At 35.5% G+C, this 15,888-nt stretch overlaps 1 protein-coding gene across 1 annotated transcript in view; it reads right to left on the bottom strand.

Moving 5' to 3' along the window:
* LOC107636265 (putative E3 ubiquitin-protein ligase LIN) overlaps window positions 1–3,423 on the bottom strand; it is a 4,565-nt gene extending 1,142 nt beyond the window's left edge. The window contains exons 1-5 of the mRNA XM_016339787.2: window positions 2,166–3,423; window positions 1,972–2,098; window positions 915–1,879; window positions 676–823; window positions 335–589 (exon numbers count right to left, since the gene is read on the bottom strand). Coding sequence (XP_016195273.1) covers window positions 335–589; window positions 676–823; window positions 915–1,879; window positions 1,972–2,098; window positions 2,166–3,136 — 2,466 coding nt within the window. The 5' untranslated portion in view covers window positions 3,137–3,423. The remainder of the gene's footprint in view (window positions 1–334; window positions 590–675; window positions 824–914; window positions 1,880–1,971; window positions 2,099–2,165) is intronic.

The raw sequence follows: 15,888 nt of genomic DNA, 5'->3' as shown, positions 1-15,888 counted from the left end.
TTAAACTAAATATAATAAAATAATGTATTTATATATAATATAAATTTTTTTAAAAATAATTTTTTTTTGTGTTAAATTATATTAAACTTGTTAATTGCTAAAAACCTGAGTTGGTTTGACTGATTTATCAGTTTTTTTTCTAATTTTTTATCTTTTTACAACTGATTTTTATTTCGGATCGATTTGATGACCGGTTTAAGTTAGTTCAGTCGAATCGACTGATTCAATCTGATTCATACAACCATGATAAAACATTTTTACATTAACCATGCATACAAGTTAAATTCCATTCACAATCAGATGATCACATCGGAATCGAAAATTTAAAGCTTACCTTGTGATCTAAATCATAGACAACAATTTCTTTGCCATTATGGGAATCTCCTAAACAATGTTGTTGGAAACCTGCTTCTTGTAGAAGTGATTTTTCAATCAGGGATTCTCCATCATGAGAAAAGTGACATGCTAACAAGAGTAGAGCTTTTGCTGATTGCTCTTGTATTGTATCATTGCATGTTTCACAATTCAAGGTTGCCATAACTGCCTCCATTGCTTCTGCTCTATAGAAGCTCTCTTTGAAAGGATCTTCCTGCAACAAAACTGCTATCATTTATGAACTCTTCCATGGTCACCAATTCAATGAGAAGCAAGATACAATGAAGTTCAAAGAATTACCAAGAGATCAAGAAGCAATAGAATGATTGCAACTAAAGGTTGTTCTTCTATTGGAGCCTTCTTAAGGAAAATGAACAAAATGTGCATTGTGCTCAAGCCATCCCAGCCATCTTTAATTCCCCTTAAGAAACTTAAAATCTTGCAGGTTCTGCTATGATTTCAAGAAAGAAAAAAAATAAATAAACAAATAAATACAAGCACTTTCTAATGGAACAGAATCAAAGCAAAGAAACACATGCCTATCAAGGTAGAGTAACTCAGCTAGAACAGAAAATGCAAAACCACTTGAATTTTTACTATTGCCAAGAACAATGAGTTCTAGCAAAGAAGTCTTGTTTATATTTTCGGCTAAGAAACTCCGGCAACTTCCTTCGGCGCAAATGCAATGGTGAATCATTGAAGCAGCCTTGTTTCTCTCATTGAACTCTCCATCCTCTATTCTTCTCATAAGCAGGGTCAATCCACCAAGTGAAACGACTGCTCGAGCATTCTCTAGATTCTTATCTTGGTGGAAACCAGTAAGAAGCTTTTCCAGTAAATACATTGCTGCCACCTGAGGATTGCATTGTACTGCGAAGAGGGTTATCGCTTTTTCGCCGAATTCCAACACTCTAAGGACTAATGGCACCCATTCCGGTGATAACATCTGTTTAGCCTGAGGCTTTGACAGATATAGCAGAACTGCGGCTTTTAGAAAAAGACTAGTACTTCTAAGAAGTCTCATGAAGATTTCTAGCTGTGGATCGGAGTTCAGCATAATTGTTGTGATTGCATTGTTCCTTGCTGCGAAATCTGCAAGAACTGAAATAGAAAATTCTAGAATCTCATCTTTGCTTGATGCAAATAGTACCTCCATGATAGCCTCAACTACTCTGTATTGTCTCAGGGCCTTTTCAATGAGAGGATTGCCATGCGATTTCAACCAAGCTCCGGTGATTACACGAATCGCGAATTCACATTCGCTTAGAGTATCCGATGAACAAAGAGTTGTAACAGCTCCAACAAATTCACTTGAAAGAAAAGTAGTTGTTTCTTCTTCTTCTCTGAATGAAGAATTCTTGGATCCATAGTTGCTGTGCACAAAGCTTTCTGCTCGAATGTTCCGGCAAGAAAGACATCTAAAATAGTCCAATCGCTGCGACTCAGACCTTAATTCTTCGTCCATTCGCCTCGATGGTCTTCCAATGTATAACATATCTCCCTTCTATAAAAGGCCAGGATAATTTTACATTTTCCAAAAAAAACATCTGAATTTTTATAATTTTGCTATGAATGGAAGATTCTTGAAAAACTTACCTTAAATGAACTACACTTGTGTTCATCAGTTCCAAAGCCAGAACCCCATGTAACTGTCGAAACACCATTCCGTTCATCAAGAGTAACCGAATTTCGTTCTAGTTTCGGGCCGAATACTTCCTTGTACCTATTAAACAAACATTAATTAACTACCATAAAGTTGTTTCTTGTGAATCATACAACATGTCACTCACAAGTTTGGCCGAATTGACGAATGAGAAGCAAAAGAATCCGTTGAATTCTTTCGCGACGATCCATAAGTAATCGTTGATGGCAATGAAACAATTGGAAGAGGAGGCTCATCAGCTCCAACCTTAAGCCACTGCTTGTAATACAGAGCAAAGAGAGCAGTCCCTGTATCCAATTTATTCACGTAAAGTCGGCTCAAAGCCTTAATTCTCTTCTCCTTTTCGCCACGAAAATCCTTCGAAAAAGAAAGCCGGTCAAGCTCCTCAGCGTACCAAATCTTAAGGTGGAGAAGATGAGGAAGAAACAAATGCTCCCATAGCTCAGGAAGCAAGTAATTTCTAGCCAAAAACGGCGAATCGCAAAACACATGCAAGAGATGGCGCGCGCAGATCCTATCGTTCTTCTGAAGCTTGTAGACTATTGACATGTAAAGTTGAGCGCAAGCGGAGAGGTGAGAATTCGGTATACCACAAGTTTCAGCATTTCGTGAAGTTGTTGAATTCAATGAAGCAACAATGGTTAAAAGCTCAATTGAATTCCTCAGACTCTTGATCTTCATCTGGCTCCTTGTTTCTTCGCGATCTTGTACTAATTCATCTATGCTCTCTATACCGATTTCCATGGTCACAAGAATCTCATCACCACCACCACCACCGCTATTGTTTCTTCTTGTGGCCAAGTAGGAACTGCATTTGTCTCTGATTGTTTTTCGGAAAAAGTCGTCTTTGACATATCTTCCAATGTAGCCACTGAGGATGGCAATCACTGCTCTGATGGCAACTGCATCCATTGGTGGTCCTGCGGTTCTCGAAGCCATCGAATTCGATGCTTCGGAACCAAGAAGCCTTTCCTTTTGCATTGTGGCGGTTTTGTTGTTATCATGGCAGAGGTAGAAAGGGATGGTTGGTTTGGGTTTTGTATGGTGGTGGAAGCCTTCTTGTTTGAGAAGGTCTCTGAGGGAAGAAGAAGAAGCCATGTTTTGAGAAATCGGAGAAAAAGAAGTAATAAGGTTGAATGGAAGCACGTTCTTAGAATTCAGAGCCAATAACGATGACAGCTAACTACAATGCTATAAAGACAACAACACAAGGTGGCTTTTTTGGAAACTCAAAATTCAAAATGTTGTCTTCTGTTAATCATCCATCATATTCTCCTTCCCCTCAATTTTAATGGCACCAACTTGAAGCGAGTTAGAAACTTAGAAGGATAGGTGTTCAACTTATCTAAAGTTTTGTGATACTCAATGGCTATGCGGGGATTCATCATGAATTTTCGTTTCTTTTATTTTCTAAAGTTTTGTTAAAAAAAAAAAAGAGTTTAAAGTAATATTCAATTTAGTCAATAATGTAATGACTAATTGAGGTTGAGAGTTGATCTCTTTTAAATGCGGTCAATATGGTATTTGAAATTGGTTTATTTGATTTATTTGGCATCTAAATTAATTAATTTTTTTTTTTTTTTACCAAAGATAGGAGACTCGAACCCGCAACCTCTTAAATGAGTATGTGGAGACTATGCCATTTGAGCTATTACTCATTGGCTCTAAATTAATTAATTAAGTATTTAACATCAAATAATTGTTATAATGTAAGAATGAGATTTAACTATTCACATTAATAATACACATTTAAACTCATAAATATAGATGAAAATTTGGCTGGAGACTGATAAAAATTTCATTTCTAAAAATAAAAGAGTTAAAGATTAATTGATTTATCAATCTAATTTGGAGATCAAAATTTGATATTTTCTAAAAAGCATGACATGCATAATGGGCCAAAATAACTGAATTAGTAAAATTTGATTTAGTTATGCTAGAAAAGCAGTATGTAATATAAACAAAATGAAGTATAATTGTACCAGCACATTACTTGAATTGTGACTGGATTTTGTCTCTGGATTTTTCTCACTTTTCTTTGTAAATAGTCCTACCGCAAATTCTCTTTTCCCTTTGTACCAGTGCATTACTTGATGTGTTCTTTGAACTGAGATGGTCTAATAGAATACAGAAAGGAAGGAATGTAAATGAAAAGAAAATGCAAAAAAATAAAACTAAATAAATAAATGTAAGAAGCAAGAGTAAAAGGGTATAAAAATCTAAAACGATCCCATTACATCATGTGAAATTGTGAATGCTATGCCAAAGAAGAGGGACAATTAAATAAAGGAGAACAATATTAATTTCTATATTCATATGCACATCATTTTTTCTTTTAATAAAATATCTCAATGAAGGATGATCCGCCAACACTAGTAGGTTATCTATACATATTATGAAGGTTATATATTTTTTATATGTGTATGTATATTATTTGTTTGTATAATATACTTTTAAAAAGTAATTCCTTTTGTGTGTGTCTCAAGTCTCATCACAGAACTTAATTCTATAATAAGTAATTTGAATGGAAACAAAATTGTAAATAGAAATTTACGATAACAATTGAGTTGAGAACAAAGAAGAATCTTTAATACCAGTAACTGATAATTCCCATGGAAAAAGGATGTCCCTTCGTACATGCCTGATTATATTTGTCTCATTCATTTGGATATATTGTCGTAGTAAAATAGTGGAACATCATTGACAGCACTAAAATTCTGTGCAACGAATATTGAGATAGAGATATAAAAATTGATTATATTTGATTGATGAAATATTAATATAAATATTATATTTAAAAATATTAAATTAATATATTTTATATTATTTGTTTAGAATAAAAAATATAATTTATTTTTTATTTATTATTTTATTAATTTTTTATAATTATATTTTTTCTAATTTTTTAAAAAATAATCATAATAAATTAGACTTTTATAATTTATTATTTTTTATATTTAATTTATTATCAAACAAAATATAAGAATATTAATTTCTATATAAAAGATACTAGAGGATCATTAAAATTTATTGTTTTTGACCATCAATATTTAAAAATATGAATTAAAATATGTTGTTGGATTATTAAATTAAAGTGATAACCTAAAACAATAAATTCTAAAAACCGTCTAGCATTATTTCTCTTTTTTTATTTTTATTTTTTGTATCTTATTTTTAATATTCTATTTTATCATGTCTTTATAACCAAATGCAACCTAATTTCTATCAAGAGTTTCAAGAAGAATTAAGATAGAAAAACTGGTTGTCAATAAACAAAGTAATGGTTTAATTGATAATACATTTAGTGACATATTTTTGTTTAGGGTAAAGTATCATTTTGATCCCAATGTTTGGACCGAATTTTAATTTGGTTTCTAATGTTTTAAATATTCTATTTCAGTCTAAAAACTTTCAAATATCCTATTTCAACTCCAAAAGAGTTTTAAGCAGGTTCAATATTGTCCCACCATTAAATTTGACATAAACAATTCGCATATTGAAGAATCAATAGCATTCGATTTTAGTATGTAAGTAAAATTGATCCACCAATGATCACTAATATAAAAATTTTTTCTTTGATTTTGAAGTGTTGATGATTGATTGTTAGGATTTGGAGTTTTGTACAAAAAAATTGAGTTGAAAAAGTGTTACAAGAAGGTTTTTGTTATGTTTTTCTAACACATGTGGAAGAAGATATGACTTAACTAGTAACGTTATTAATGTCTATGTCACTCATTCCGTTAACTATTAGTATCAAATTTAACAGTAGGACAACATTGAATTCATTTAAAATTTTTTAGGACAAAAATAGAACATTTGAAATATTAGGGACCAAATTTAACTCAAACATTGGGGACCAAAATAGTACTTTACCCTTTTGTTTAAAGTGAAGTTTGCCATATATAATTGACTTCCTTATGTGGGTCAGTTTTGTTTTAACTTTTAACTATAAACTAGAGTGAGACCTATGCAATGTGCGAGATAGTAAATTGTTGAGTTTAATAAATAATAATAACATTTTTGATGATGAAAAAAATAATTGTAAATGGGTGAAAAATTTAAAAGTGTTTTGATGGTTTCTTTGGTGTTATAGACCCAAATATTAGTGCAACCCAAGAGCAATGGAACCAAGTACCTGAACTATAACTACTTGGATTAAGCCTTTAGTCCAGGCTACTGTTTTCATGAAATGAATAGCATCTAGTTTATAGAGGTGATATGGTGATTTGGGTATGGTATAAAGAAGAAAGAGAAGATTATGTTCTCTTTAAGCACCCAAGAAGAAGAAAGAAAATGCAAATTTCTGATGGTTATGCCAAATTAAAATTAGCCGAAAGCAAGATGTTCAAGTCAAGCCAAATAAAAAAAGGTAAAATATTTTCATAAACATATAAGTTAATTACTTGCTGATTTCACCTTCCTTTTTATACAACCATTTCGAGTAATATGATGAAAGTTGAGGTTACTTTAATCTGCTGTGAATCAATGGTTATTATTAAAACTTGGGGCCAAAGCACAAGATTAAGGATTTGGATTTGGAAAATTAATTAAGGAAGCAAGTTGCTACTGCTCATCTCTCCTCTGCTGTGATTAGCTTTGATATTTAATCCCTGATTTTCTGATCTGATAAAAGAAAAAGAAAGGGAGACTTCAGCTGGTTCAAGATTTAAGAAGTTGACTTTGAAAAGAAGCCCTAGCTGTGGAAACAGAGCTCAATACAAAAAGAAAAATCAACTTCAGTTTTGTTCAAGGATAGTGAACTAGAGTTTGAGTTTCATTGAGAGCTTCTCTACTGTTCTTACTCAATGTTTTGGACAATATTTTTACATCAAAAAAATATTTCGCCAAAATAGAGAGCTACATCTGAGAGTGCTGAATCTAGTTCATCTTATAGTGTCAGCCATTCTACATAATTTCCTTCATGATTTATTATTGAATATTCCATTTGTATGTTATATCTTTCTCAGTTTCTATTCAGTGTAAAAGACATATTCGTGAGGTATTTAGAAAAAGTCATTGAAAAAAAGGGCAAAAAGATGTACTTGAAGAGAAAATTCAAGATTTATGTCTTATCTCTTTGGATTGTATTTCTATTATGTATCATGTACCTGAGAGGTATTTTTTGCTAAGTTGGGTGAGCACTTAGTGTGTTGAGAGTCTAGGATGTAAACCTTATAACAACCCAATTCTCAGTACGTCATGATCATACTGAAAATTGAGTGTCACTAACTTGCTTACCTAAAACTTTAACTATTTGTTATTAAGCCTATAATCGCATTAGCGCACTATCGAATTTTTGGAAAAACTATTTCTTTATAAAACGATTTGCAAGGGTAAGTAATTAAACATACACAAGCCATATAAAGGAATTAAGTAAAATGTACACAAGGCCAACATTATATATATACATAACATGTATCATAGATCATACATACATATAAAGGTACTGTCATATACACCATAAGTTAGCGTACAACCTTTCACATCTTGCTACTATATACATAATCAACACTCCAAGCCCTTGTCCATATAGGAAGCCCCTAAGCTGGCGCCCGACACTAGCCTAGCCAGTATTTACAGCTCCTACTCTCTCAGTGGATCTATCCAAAAGTGAGAGACTAAACCAAAATTCCTATGCTAAACTGAAGGCGCCACCCAAAACACGCTACCAACTCTTACTGTCTCTGATCGATCATTGCAGCCAAAAGATGAGATCTGTATCACCTTCATATCCTTCTCTAGGTCCTCGTATATATAGGGGCGATCTTAACTATAGTTCCTATTTTCATCTGAAAGGGGAAGAGCAGAGGTAAGAACTTGGGAGTTCTTAGTAGGGTCGGGGTGGTTAGTTAAGTCCGTTTTAATACTATACCCAGTCAGCAGCAACAATCAAATCACGCATCAAACATAATAACTAAAGAACATAAAGAGAAACAAACACAACACATACACAATCACAGAAAATAGAATTCATAGAAAATATGCTCAAACAATCATGATGCATGTCTATCCCTAGTGCAGTTAATGAGCTCATCTGTCAGTTTTGACCCGCTCACGACGTAACTCAGCAATCTTTGTCTGAGTTTGGTTTCCAGTGTCATAACCTCTATAAGCAACCTCTGTCTTACAGGTGCGACTCTCTTGAGCCGATGTATGCAAACATAACCTCTGTAAACAACATCGGTCTTACAGGTGAGACTCTCTCTAGCCAATGTATGTATCGATAACCTCTGTAAGCAACCTCTGTCTTACAGGTGCGACCATCCTCTGGATTGGTGGTGCACGAAACTGGCTCCGTAGAATTCGCACGGATAGACCGACAAGTATACCGGGTCATCCAAGTAATACCTCAGGTGAGTGATGGTCGATTCCACAGAGATTGTTGGTTTGAGCAAACAGTGGACACTTTGCAGATCTTAGTTAGGCGGATAGAAAATATAGTTTGTCACGGGAAAAAGGCATAAAACAGATAAATAATTAAAATGTTACTAGATAGATGATAATTCAATAGTGATAGAATGGTTGAGGCTTCGGAAATGCTTTGTCTTTCCGGATTAACTTTTCTTATTGTCTTCTTGGTGCACGAATCCCCATGCTTTGTATAGCTGAACCAGCAAGTACACTGATTCGTCCAAGTAATACCTGAGCGAGTCAGGGTCGATCCCACGAGGATTGTGGCTTGAAGCAAGTTATGGTTATCTTGCAAATCTTAGTCAGACGGATAGAAGAGTTGTTGTATTTGTGAGATCTAAACTGGGTTAATATGTTTAATTACATAAAAGGAAATAAAAAAAGGGAAATTAGAACTTAGAAGTCGTGTAAACTATGATAAGAAGGCGGTTAAGGCTTGGAGATGCTTTGTCCTTCTGGATTAATTCTGGTATTACTGTCTTCTTCAATTGTGAATGATTTCTTCTATGGCAGGTTGTATGTGATTGACACTGGTTTCAGCAGCCGCCAATACTCCTCCAAATCTGAACCCCAGGGTTAGTGCAAATCCATTCTGATTGAGGGTGAAGTTCCTGCAGTTCATTCTCCTTGATGATCCTACTCAAAATACCACAGACAAGGTTGAATCTTCCATATTAGAGGATGCTGTGCCTTTGGGTTCTATCCTCTACCACATAGAACCTAATCTCCCCATACTTCGGCTGAACTGGTGTCTCGAGAAGTCCCCAATGAAGTCGTGGATTAGCCGTCTAAGAGATGTATAATCAAGCTGGTGGTTCATCATTTTCCGATGAAAGACTCACTCTGAACCCATGTAGAATGTGATAACCTTATGCCAGTTCAACGCATTCATATTGATGGAGAACGAAGATACATCTTAGAATAGAGAATCAAACACGAATTGAGAAAGAACAGTAGCACTTTTATTAATCCATAAAATTTAGCAGGGCTCCTCCCTTCAACCTAGGAGGTTTAGAAACTCATACTGATAGAAAATATAATGATAAAAGAAACTATGGTAGATCTCCCTTAATGAGAGGTATAAAAGTTCTTTAAATACTAAACTAATAACTAAGGATTACATAAGAAAGGGTAAAACAGTCTTTTAGTGCTAAAATTCACTTCTGGGGCCCACTTGATGAGTGTTTGGGCTGAGCTTTGATGAGATCCATGTGCTAGGAGGCCTCTAGGGCTTTGAATGCTGGCTAGGGGGTCCTCTTTGGGCATTTGGACGCTAGTCTCCTCCTTTGGGCGCTGGATGCCTGGACTAGGGCAGGTGGCTGGCGTTGGATGCCAGTTTTGGGCCTCAAATTCTGAAGAAAAGTATAGACTATTATACATTGATGAAAAGCTCTGGAAGTCATCTTTCCATAGCCGTTGAGAACGCTCCATTTGAACTTTTGTAGCTCCAGAAAAGCTCTTGCGAGTACAAGGTGGTCAGATCCAAACAGCATCTGCAGTGCTTTCTCTGTCTCTAAATCAGACTTTTCCTCCAGCTCCTTAATTTCAGCCAGAAAATACCTGAAATGGTATAAAAATACAAAAAAACTCAAAGTAGAATCCAAAAATGTGAATTTTGCACTAAAACCTATGAAAACTTAATAAAAAAATAAACAAAATATGCTAAAAACTATATAATGATGATGGCAAAAAGTGTATAAAATATCCGCTCATCACTTCTTCAATAACTTTCTGCTTCCTTCAATAGCAGTCATAAGTGATTAACTTATGTTCTCTCATCAAGTTAACCTCCTCCACTGCAGCAATCCACCACGTTGAGATGACTCATGTCCTCTCATCAAGCCACCTCTAGCTTTCTCACTGTAGCAGAAGATGAAGCTCTAAGCAATCCACTCCCCTTCACGATCCTACTCAAGGTGCCACAGACAAGGCAGATCTTCTGGATGAGAAAGTGTTGCTTCTCTGACTCTAGCCTTAACGCCATAGAGACCTCACACACCCATAATCAACGGGATTTCTTGTCACATATTCAAAGTTGCTCAGATGCTCTATTGGAATCCGCAATACAATCTCTAGCTTTAGTTCAACGCTATCCGGGTCAAGAATCACATGGAACCCATGTAGAACAAAGGTGATTGTCACGGGTCACCCTCAATTCATAAGATGAAGAATGAAGTTGCATAAGAGAATAAAATTAGACATATTGAATGAAAATAGTAATATTATTGATCCATGAAACTCAGCAGAGCTCCTAACCTTAACCTTAGGAGGTTAGTGACTCATACTGTACAGAAAATAAAAGTGAAATGTTCGAATGGGCAAAGATAAAAAAGTCCTTAACAATGGTGATCTTTGTTATATTTATACTAGTCTGCTAACTAAGAATTATAGAAAATAAGATAAACTAGTCTTGTAGTGCGAAAATCCACTTTTGGGGCCCTCTTGGTGAGTGTTTGGGCGAGATTGAGTGTCTCCCACGAGCTAGTATCTCTTAGGGGCGTTGAACGCTGGCTAGGGACTCCATCCGGGGCATTGGACGCCAGTTGCTCCCCTGTGGGCGCTGGATGCCAGGAATGGGGATGGTGGCTGGCGTTGAATGGCAGTTTTGGGCCTTTATTTTCATAGCAAAGTATAAACTATTATATATTTCTGAAAAGCCCTGGATGTTAGCTTTCCATAGCCATTGAGAGAGCGCCATTTGAACTTCTATAGCTCCAGAAAAGCTCCTTTGAGTTCACAAAGGTCAGATCCTGATAGCATCTGCAGTCCTTTCTCTGTCTTTGAAACAGACTTTTGCTCAAGCTCCTCAATTTCAGCCAAAAAATACCTGAAATTACAATAAAACACACAAACTCAAAGTAGAATCCAAAAATGTGAATTTTGCACTAAAACCTATAAAAACTTAATAAAACTTAAACAAAACATAATGAAAACTATATGAAAATGATGCCAAAATGCGTATAAAATATCCGCTCATCAGAACACCTAAAAGAAGGATAAAAAGAAAAGAAGGATACAGTAAATCTCAAAGTTCTCAATGAAGCTCAGTTTCAATTAGATGAGCAGGACTAGTAGCTTTTTGCTTCTAAATAGTTTTGGCATCTCACTTTTCATTGAAGCTCAGAATGATTCGCATTTTTAGGAACTCAGAATCCTGATGATACTATTCATTCTCCTAGTTTAGTTCTTTTTTATTCTTGAACATAGCTTCTTTAGAGTCTTGGCCGTGACCCTAAGCACTTTGTTTTCCAATATTACCACTAGATACATAAATGCCACAGACACTTAACTGGGTGAACCCTTTCGGATTGTGATTTAGCTTTGCTAGAATCCCCAGCCAGTGGTTTCCAGAGTTCTTAAGCACACTCTTTGCTTTGGACCATGACTTTAACTGCTCAGTCTCAAGCTTTTCACTTGACACCTTTGCACCACAAGCATATAGTTAGGAAAGTAGCTCATTTGAACTGCCTAGGCGAAGATATTTCTTTTAGGCCCTCCTAACCATTGATGCTCAAAGCCTTGGGTCCTTGCTCTTGCCTTTTGGTTTAAAGAGCTTATTGGCTTTTTTCTCTTGCCTTTTGGTTTAAAGAGCTGTTGGCTTTTTTTTTCTGTTTCTTTCTTTTTTCTATTTGCTCCTTTTTTTTTTTGCTACTTTTCTTTCTCTTTGCTGCTTTTTCTTGCTTCAAGAATCAATTTTTGGATTTTTCAGATCACCAATAATACTTCTCTTTTATCATTATTCTTTCAAGAGCCAACATTCTTAACTCCAACATCAAATATGCACTGTTCATTCATGCATTCAGAAAACAAAAGCAATTCCACCACATCAAATAATTGAACTATTCTTAATATTAAATTCGAAATTTATGTATCATTACTACTTCTAAAAAAATGAAAACTTTATTAAGTTTAATGAGATGATAAGAGGAACATTTTATAGTTGATTGGAAAATAAAAACTTAAATCCTAATAATACTCATGCACTTCTTAAATTAAAAGACAGAAATTTAAATAAACATAAAAAACTTAAAGACTACTAGTGATCATGTAAATCTAAACATAAGAAACAGGAATTAGAATAGCCACAGAGATAGGAGGTGGAACTCAACCACCTTAATCATGGGAGGCGTTAGGCTCTTCAGGGGATAATTTATGACGCTTCAGTTCTTCTATCTCACTCCCCTACTTCTCTTGTTCCTTGACCAGTTTGCAAAGGATGCTATTATGATCTTTTTGCTCCGCTCTTAACTGATCCAAGGTGGTTTGCAATTGTGCAACAGATGCTTCCAGCTGGGTCCAATATTCAATTGGAGGGATCTCTTGCATCTGAAGAGGCTCAGGCGCCTTCCTTTTGGGTTGATCAGCTGGTACTTGGGCACTTGCCATCACTTTCTTGGTGATTGGGCTTTCTGTTGGGATAAATGAGTCTCTGTTAATCATGACTCCAGCCTCTTTACACAAGCGAAACTTGGATAGGCCAATCTGACTTAAGTTGACATCCTGTTTGCATGTACAGCTCAAAGGGAATCAACTGGTAGACTTCTACCTCATTCCCCATCATGATGCAGTGAATCATCACAGCTCTTCTGATGGTAACTTCAGAACGGTTGCTAGTAGGGAGTATGGAATGCCCAATGAAATCCAACCAACCCCTAGTAACTGGTTTGAGATCTACTCTTCTCGGTTGGTTTGGATTACCTTTTGTGTTGTTGATCCACTTAGTTCTAGGCAGACATATGTCTTCTAGAATTTGATCCAACTTTGGATTAGCCACCACTCTCCTATTAAAGGATTCTGGATAATCCTTTTTGGGAGGTAACTTGAAGATCTCTCTCACCTTGTCAAGATGAAAATAGAGAGTCTTCCCTCGCACCATGGTGTGAAAAGTATAGAATCCTTGTCCATCTTTCTTTTGCTTATCTGTCATCCACAGATTTGCATAGAATTCATGGATCATTCTTATTCCAACATTGATCTAAGGATTAACTAGGATCTCCCAGCCTCTTTTTTGAATTTGCTCTTGGATCTCCGGGTACTCATCATCTTTTAATTCGAATTTGGCTTCCGAGATCACTATCCTCTTGCACATTATTTTGTAATAATTTTCTTCATGCATCTTTGTGTAGAATCTGAAAGGTTTGAAAACAACTGCTTGGTTGTCTTCTTTCTTGCTTCTTGCTTCTTGCTTCCTCCCTTCAGGGCGTTGAAAGCCCAGCCAGTGCCTCCTGGCTGGCGTTCAATGCCAGGTTTGCTGTACCTTAGGGGCGTTCAACACCCAACTAGTACCTCCTGGCAAGCATTGAACGCCAGTCTTGCTACCTCTTGGGGGTGTTCAACGCCCCTCTATCCCTCTTGTCTGGCATTCAACGCTAGCAAGGAGCTTCTCCCAGGGTGCTCTATTTTCTGCTCTGGTTGCTTCTGCTTCTGTTTTGACTACTGTACATGATCACGAACCTAAGGAAACACTTAGGAAAATTAAAATGTTATGATTCAAATAAACTTTAACAAACAAGAAATAACTCTGATTATGATTGGGTTGTCTCCCAACAAGCGCTTCTTTAACGTCACTATTGTAAGAACCGGGGTTTTCACGCAAAACTATTTTTATAAAAATAATAATTTTAGTTCCCGGAATAGATTCAAAATTTAGAAGTTTTAATTTCAAAATTTAAAGGTGAAATTTGATTTTAATGAATTTTTCTGAGTTGGAAAATGTATCTTTTTCGAAAAGTTTTTGTAAAAATGCATACTGGCACTTAAGCTGGTAGTACCGGCTCTAGTTGGTCCAGTACTGTGTGTTTTGGAAAAAATAAGATTTTGAAAACTTATTTATTGTTTTGAAAGGACAAAAATAATTTAGAATTGAAAACCGGGTACTAATCTTAAAGGTTTTGGCCCAAAGTGGGCCAAACGGGCTAAAAACGCTAACGGATTAGACCGGGCCCAAACCAGCCCAAGGCCCAACATATATATACATGTTTAATGAGATTTCAGCTCATTTCTCATCTCCAAGAGAGAGAGAGCCTCGGATTAAGAGAGAAGGGAGAAGGAAGGGGGTGACACTATTCACCTCCACCTTCTGGGAGCCATAACTTTTGATTCAGAGCTCTGATTGACGAGCCGTTTGCAGCCACGCGAAGCTCTTGATGAGATCTTCCTTTCTATTTAGGTTTTGCTGGTAAGATTTCGAATCTCATACTCCAATTTCCCAGCCCTAGTTCTGTGCATTTTTATGTTTGGTTTTTGAGTAGATTTTGTGGTTTTGCTTGTTTAGATGATCTCTAGTAGCGAATAATTGTTGAATTTTACTCCTAATCTCATTGAATAAGGTAAGGAACCTCTTTATCCTTGTGATTTGGTATAGTATGAGCTTTAGTTGTTGATGTGTGGTTATGTTGTATGTATGAAGCTTGTTTTTGGAGTTGGTGGTGGCTTTTGGTTTGGCTTTGATGGTTTGGAGCTTGGTGGAAGTTTGATTGGAATCAAGTTTGGTGTTGGAGCATAGTGGGAATCGGTCAAGGTATGATTTCGGTTTCCTTTATGCAATATGTAATGTTTCTGGAAACTTAGGCTAGTTGACCTTAAGATAGGATTGAATGCTTTGGGTGTATATTGATTGTATGTGATTTTGATGTTTGAGAATAACTTGTATGATAGTGATAATGATATGGAGTTTTGGTATGAGGAGTATATGAGTTTGATGATGATTGTTGGTATTTAAAGATGATGAAGGTTGATGATGAATGTGTGATTTAATTGTATTTGAGGAGGGATTGATGATTATTGGAATTGATGAGGCTTTGTAGTGATTGTCCATATTGTTGATGGTTGATATTGATTATGAGTGTTATGATGGTTGTTGATGTTGAGGAAATTGAGGATGAATGTTGATATTTGTTATGGTTGTTGAGAGTTATTGGTATTGTTGATGATTATTGATGAGTTGTGTTGATTATGGTATATGATGGTGTTGGTGTATGATGTAAGAATTGCGTAATGATGATTTTTGAGGATTGTTAAAGGTTGATGGGGTTTGTTGATGTTAATAAGGTTAATGGAAAGTGGAAAATGTGAATCTGGTTGGATTTGGAATTGTTGATTAATTTAGAAGGTTGTGTGATTGAGAAAATGGTTGAAGTAGTGTTTGGTATGAATTTTTGTGTTGTTTTGGTATGATTGAAATTTGATTGATTTGGTATTGGATTGAGGGTTGTTTTAAATTGAGTTTTTGAGATTTTGGGTAAAAATGGATTTTTAGTGAACTTTGATGGATCATGACTTGAGCCTCAAAGCTTGAAATTACATGAAAATTGTTTTAAATTAAAGATGGCTTTGAGAGCTTTAAATTGATATAAAGTTTGTAAAATTTGGATTTTTGTAGCGGAAGTTATGATCATTCAAAGTTTGGTGTCAAAATCTGAAATCCTGCAGAGTTGCAG

Source organism: Arachis ipaensis, chromosome B04 (genome assembly GCF_000816755.2).
Source record: "Arachis ipaensis cultivar K30076 chromosome B04, Araip1.1, whole genome shotgun sequence".
Classification (NCBI taxonomy): domain Eukaryota; kingdom Viridiplantae; phylum Streptophyta; class Magnoliopsida; order Fabales; family Fabaceae; genus Arachis; species Arachis ipaensis.
The sequence above is the reverse complement of the archived record's forward strand: the minus strand, read 5'-3'. Positions and strand labels throughout refer to the sequence as shown.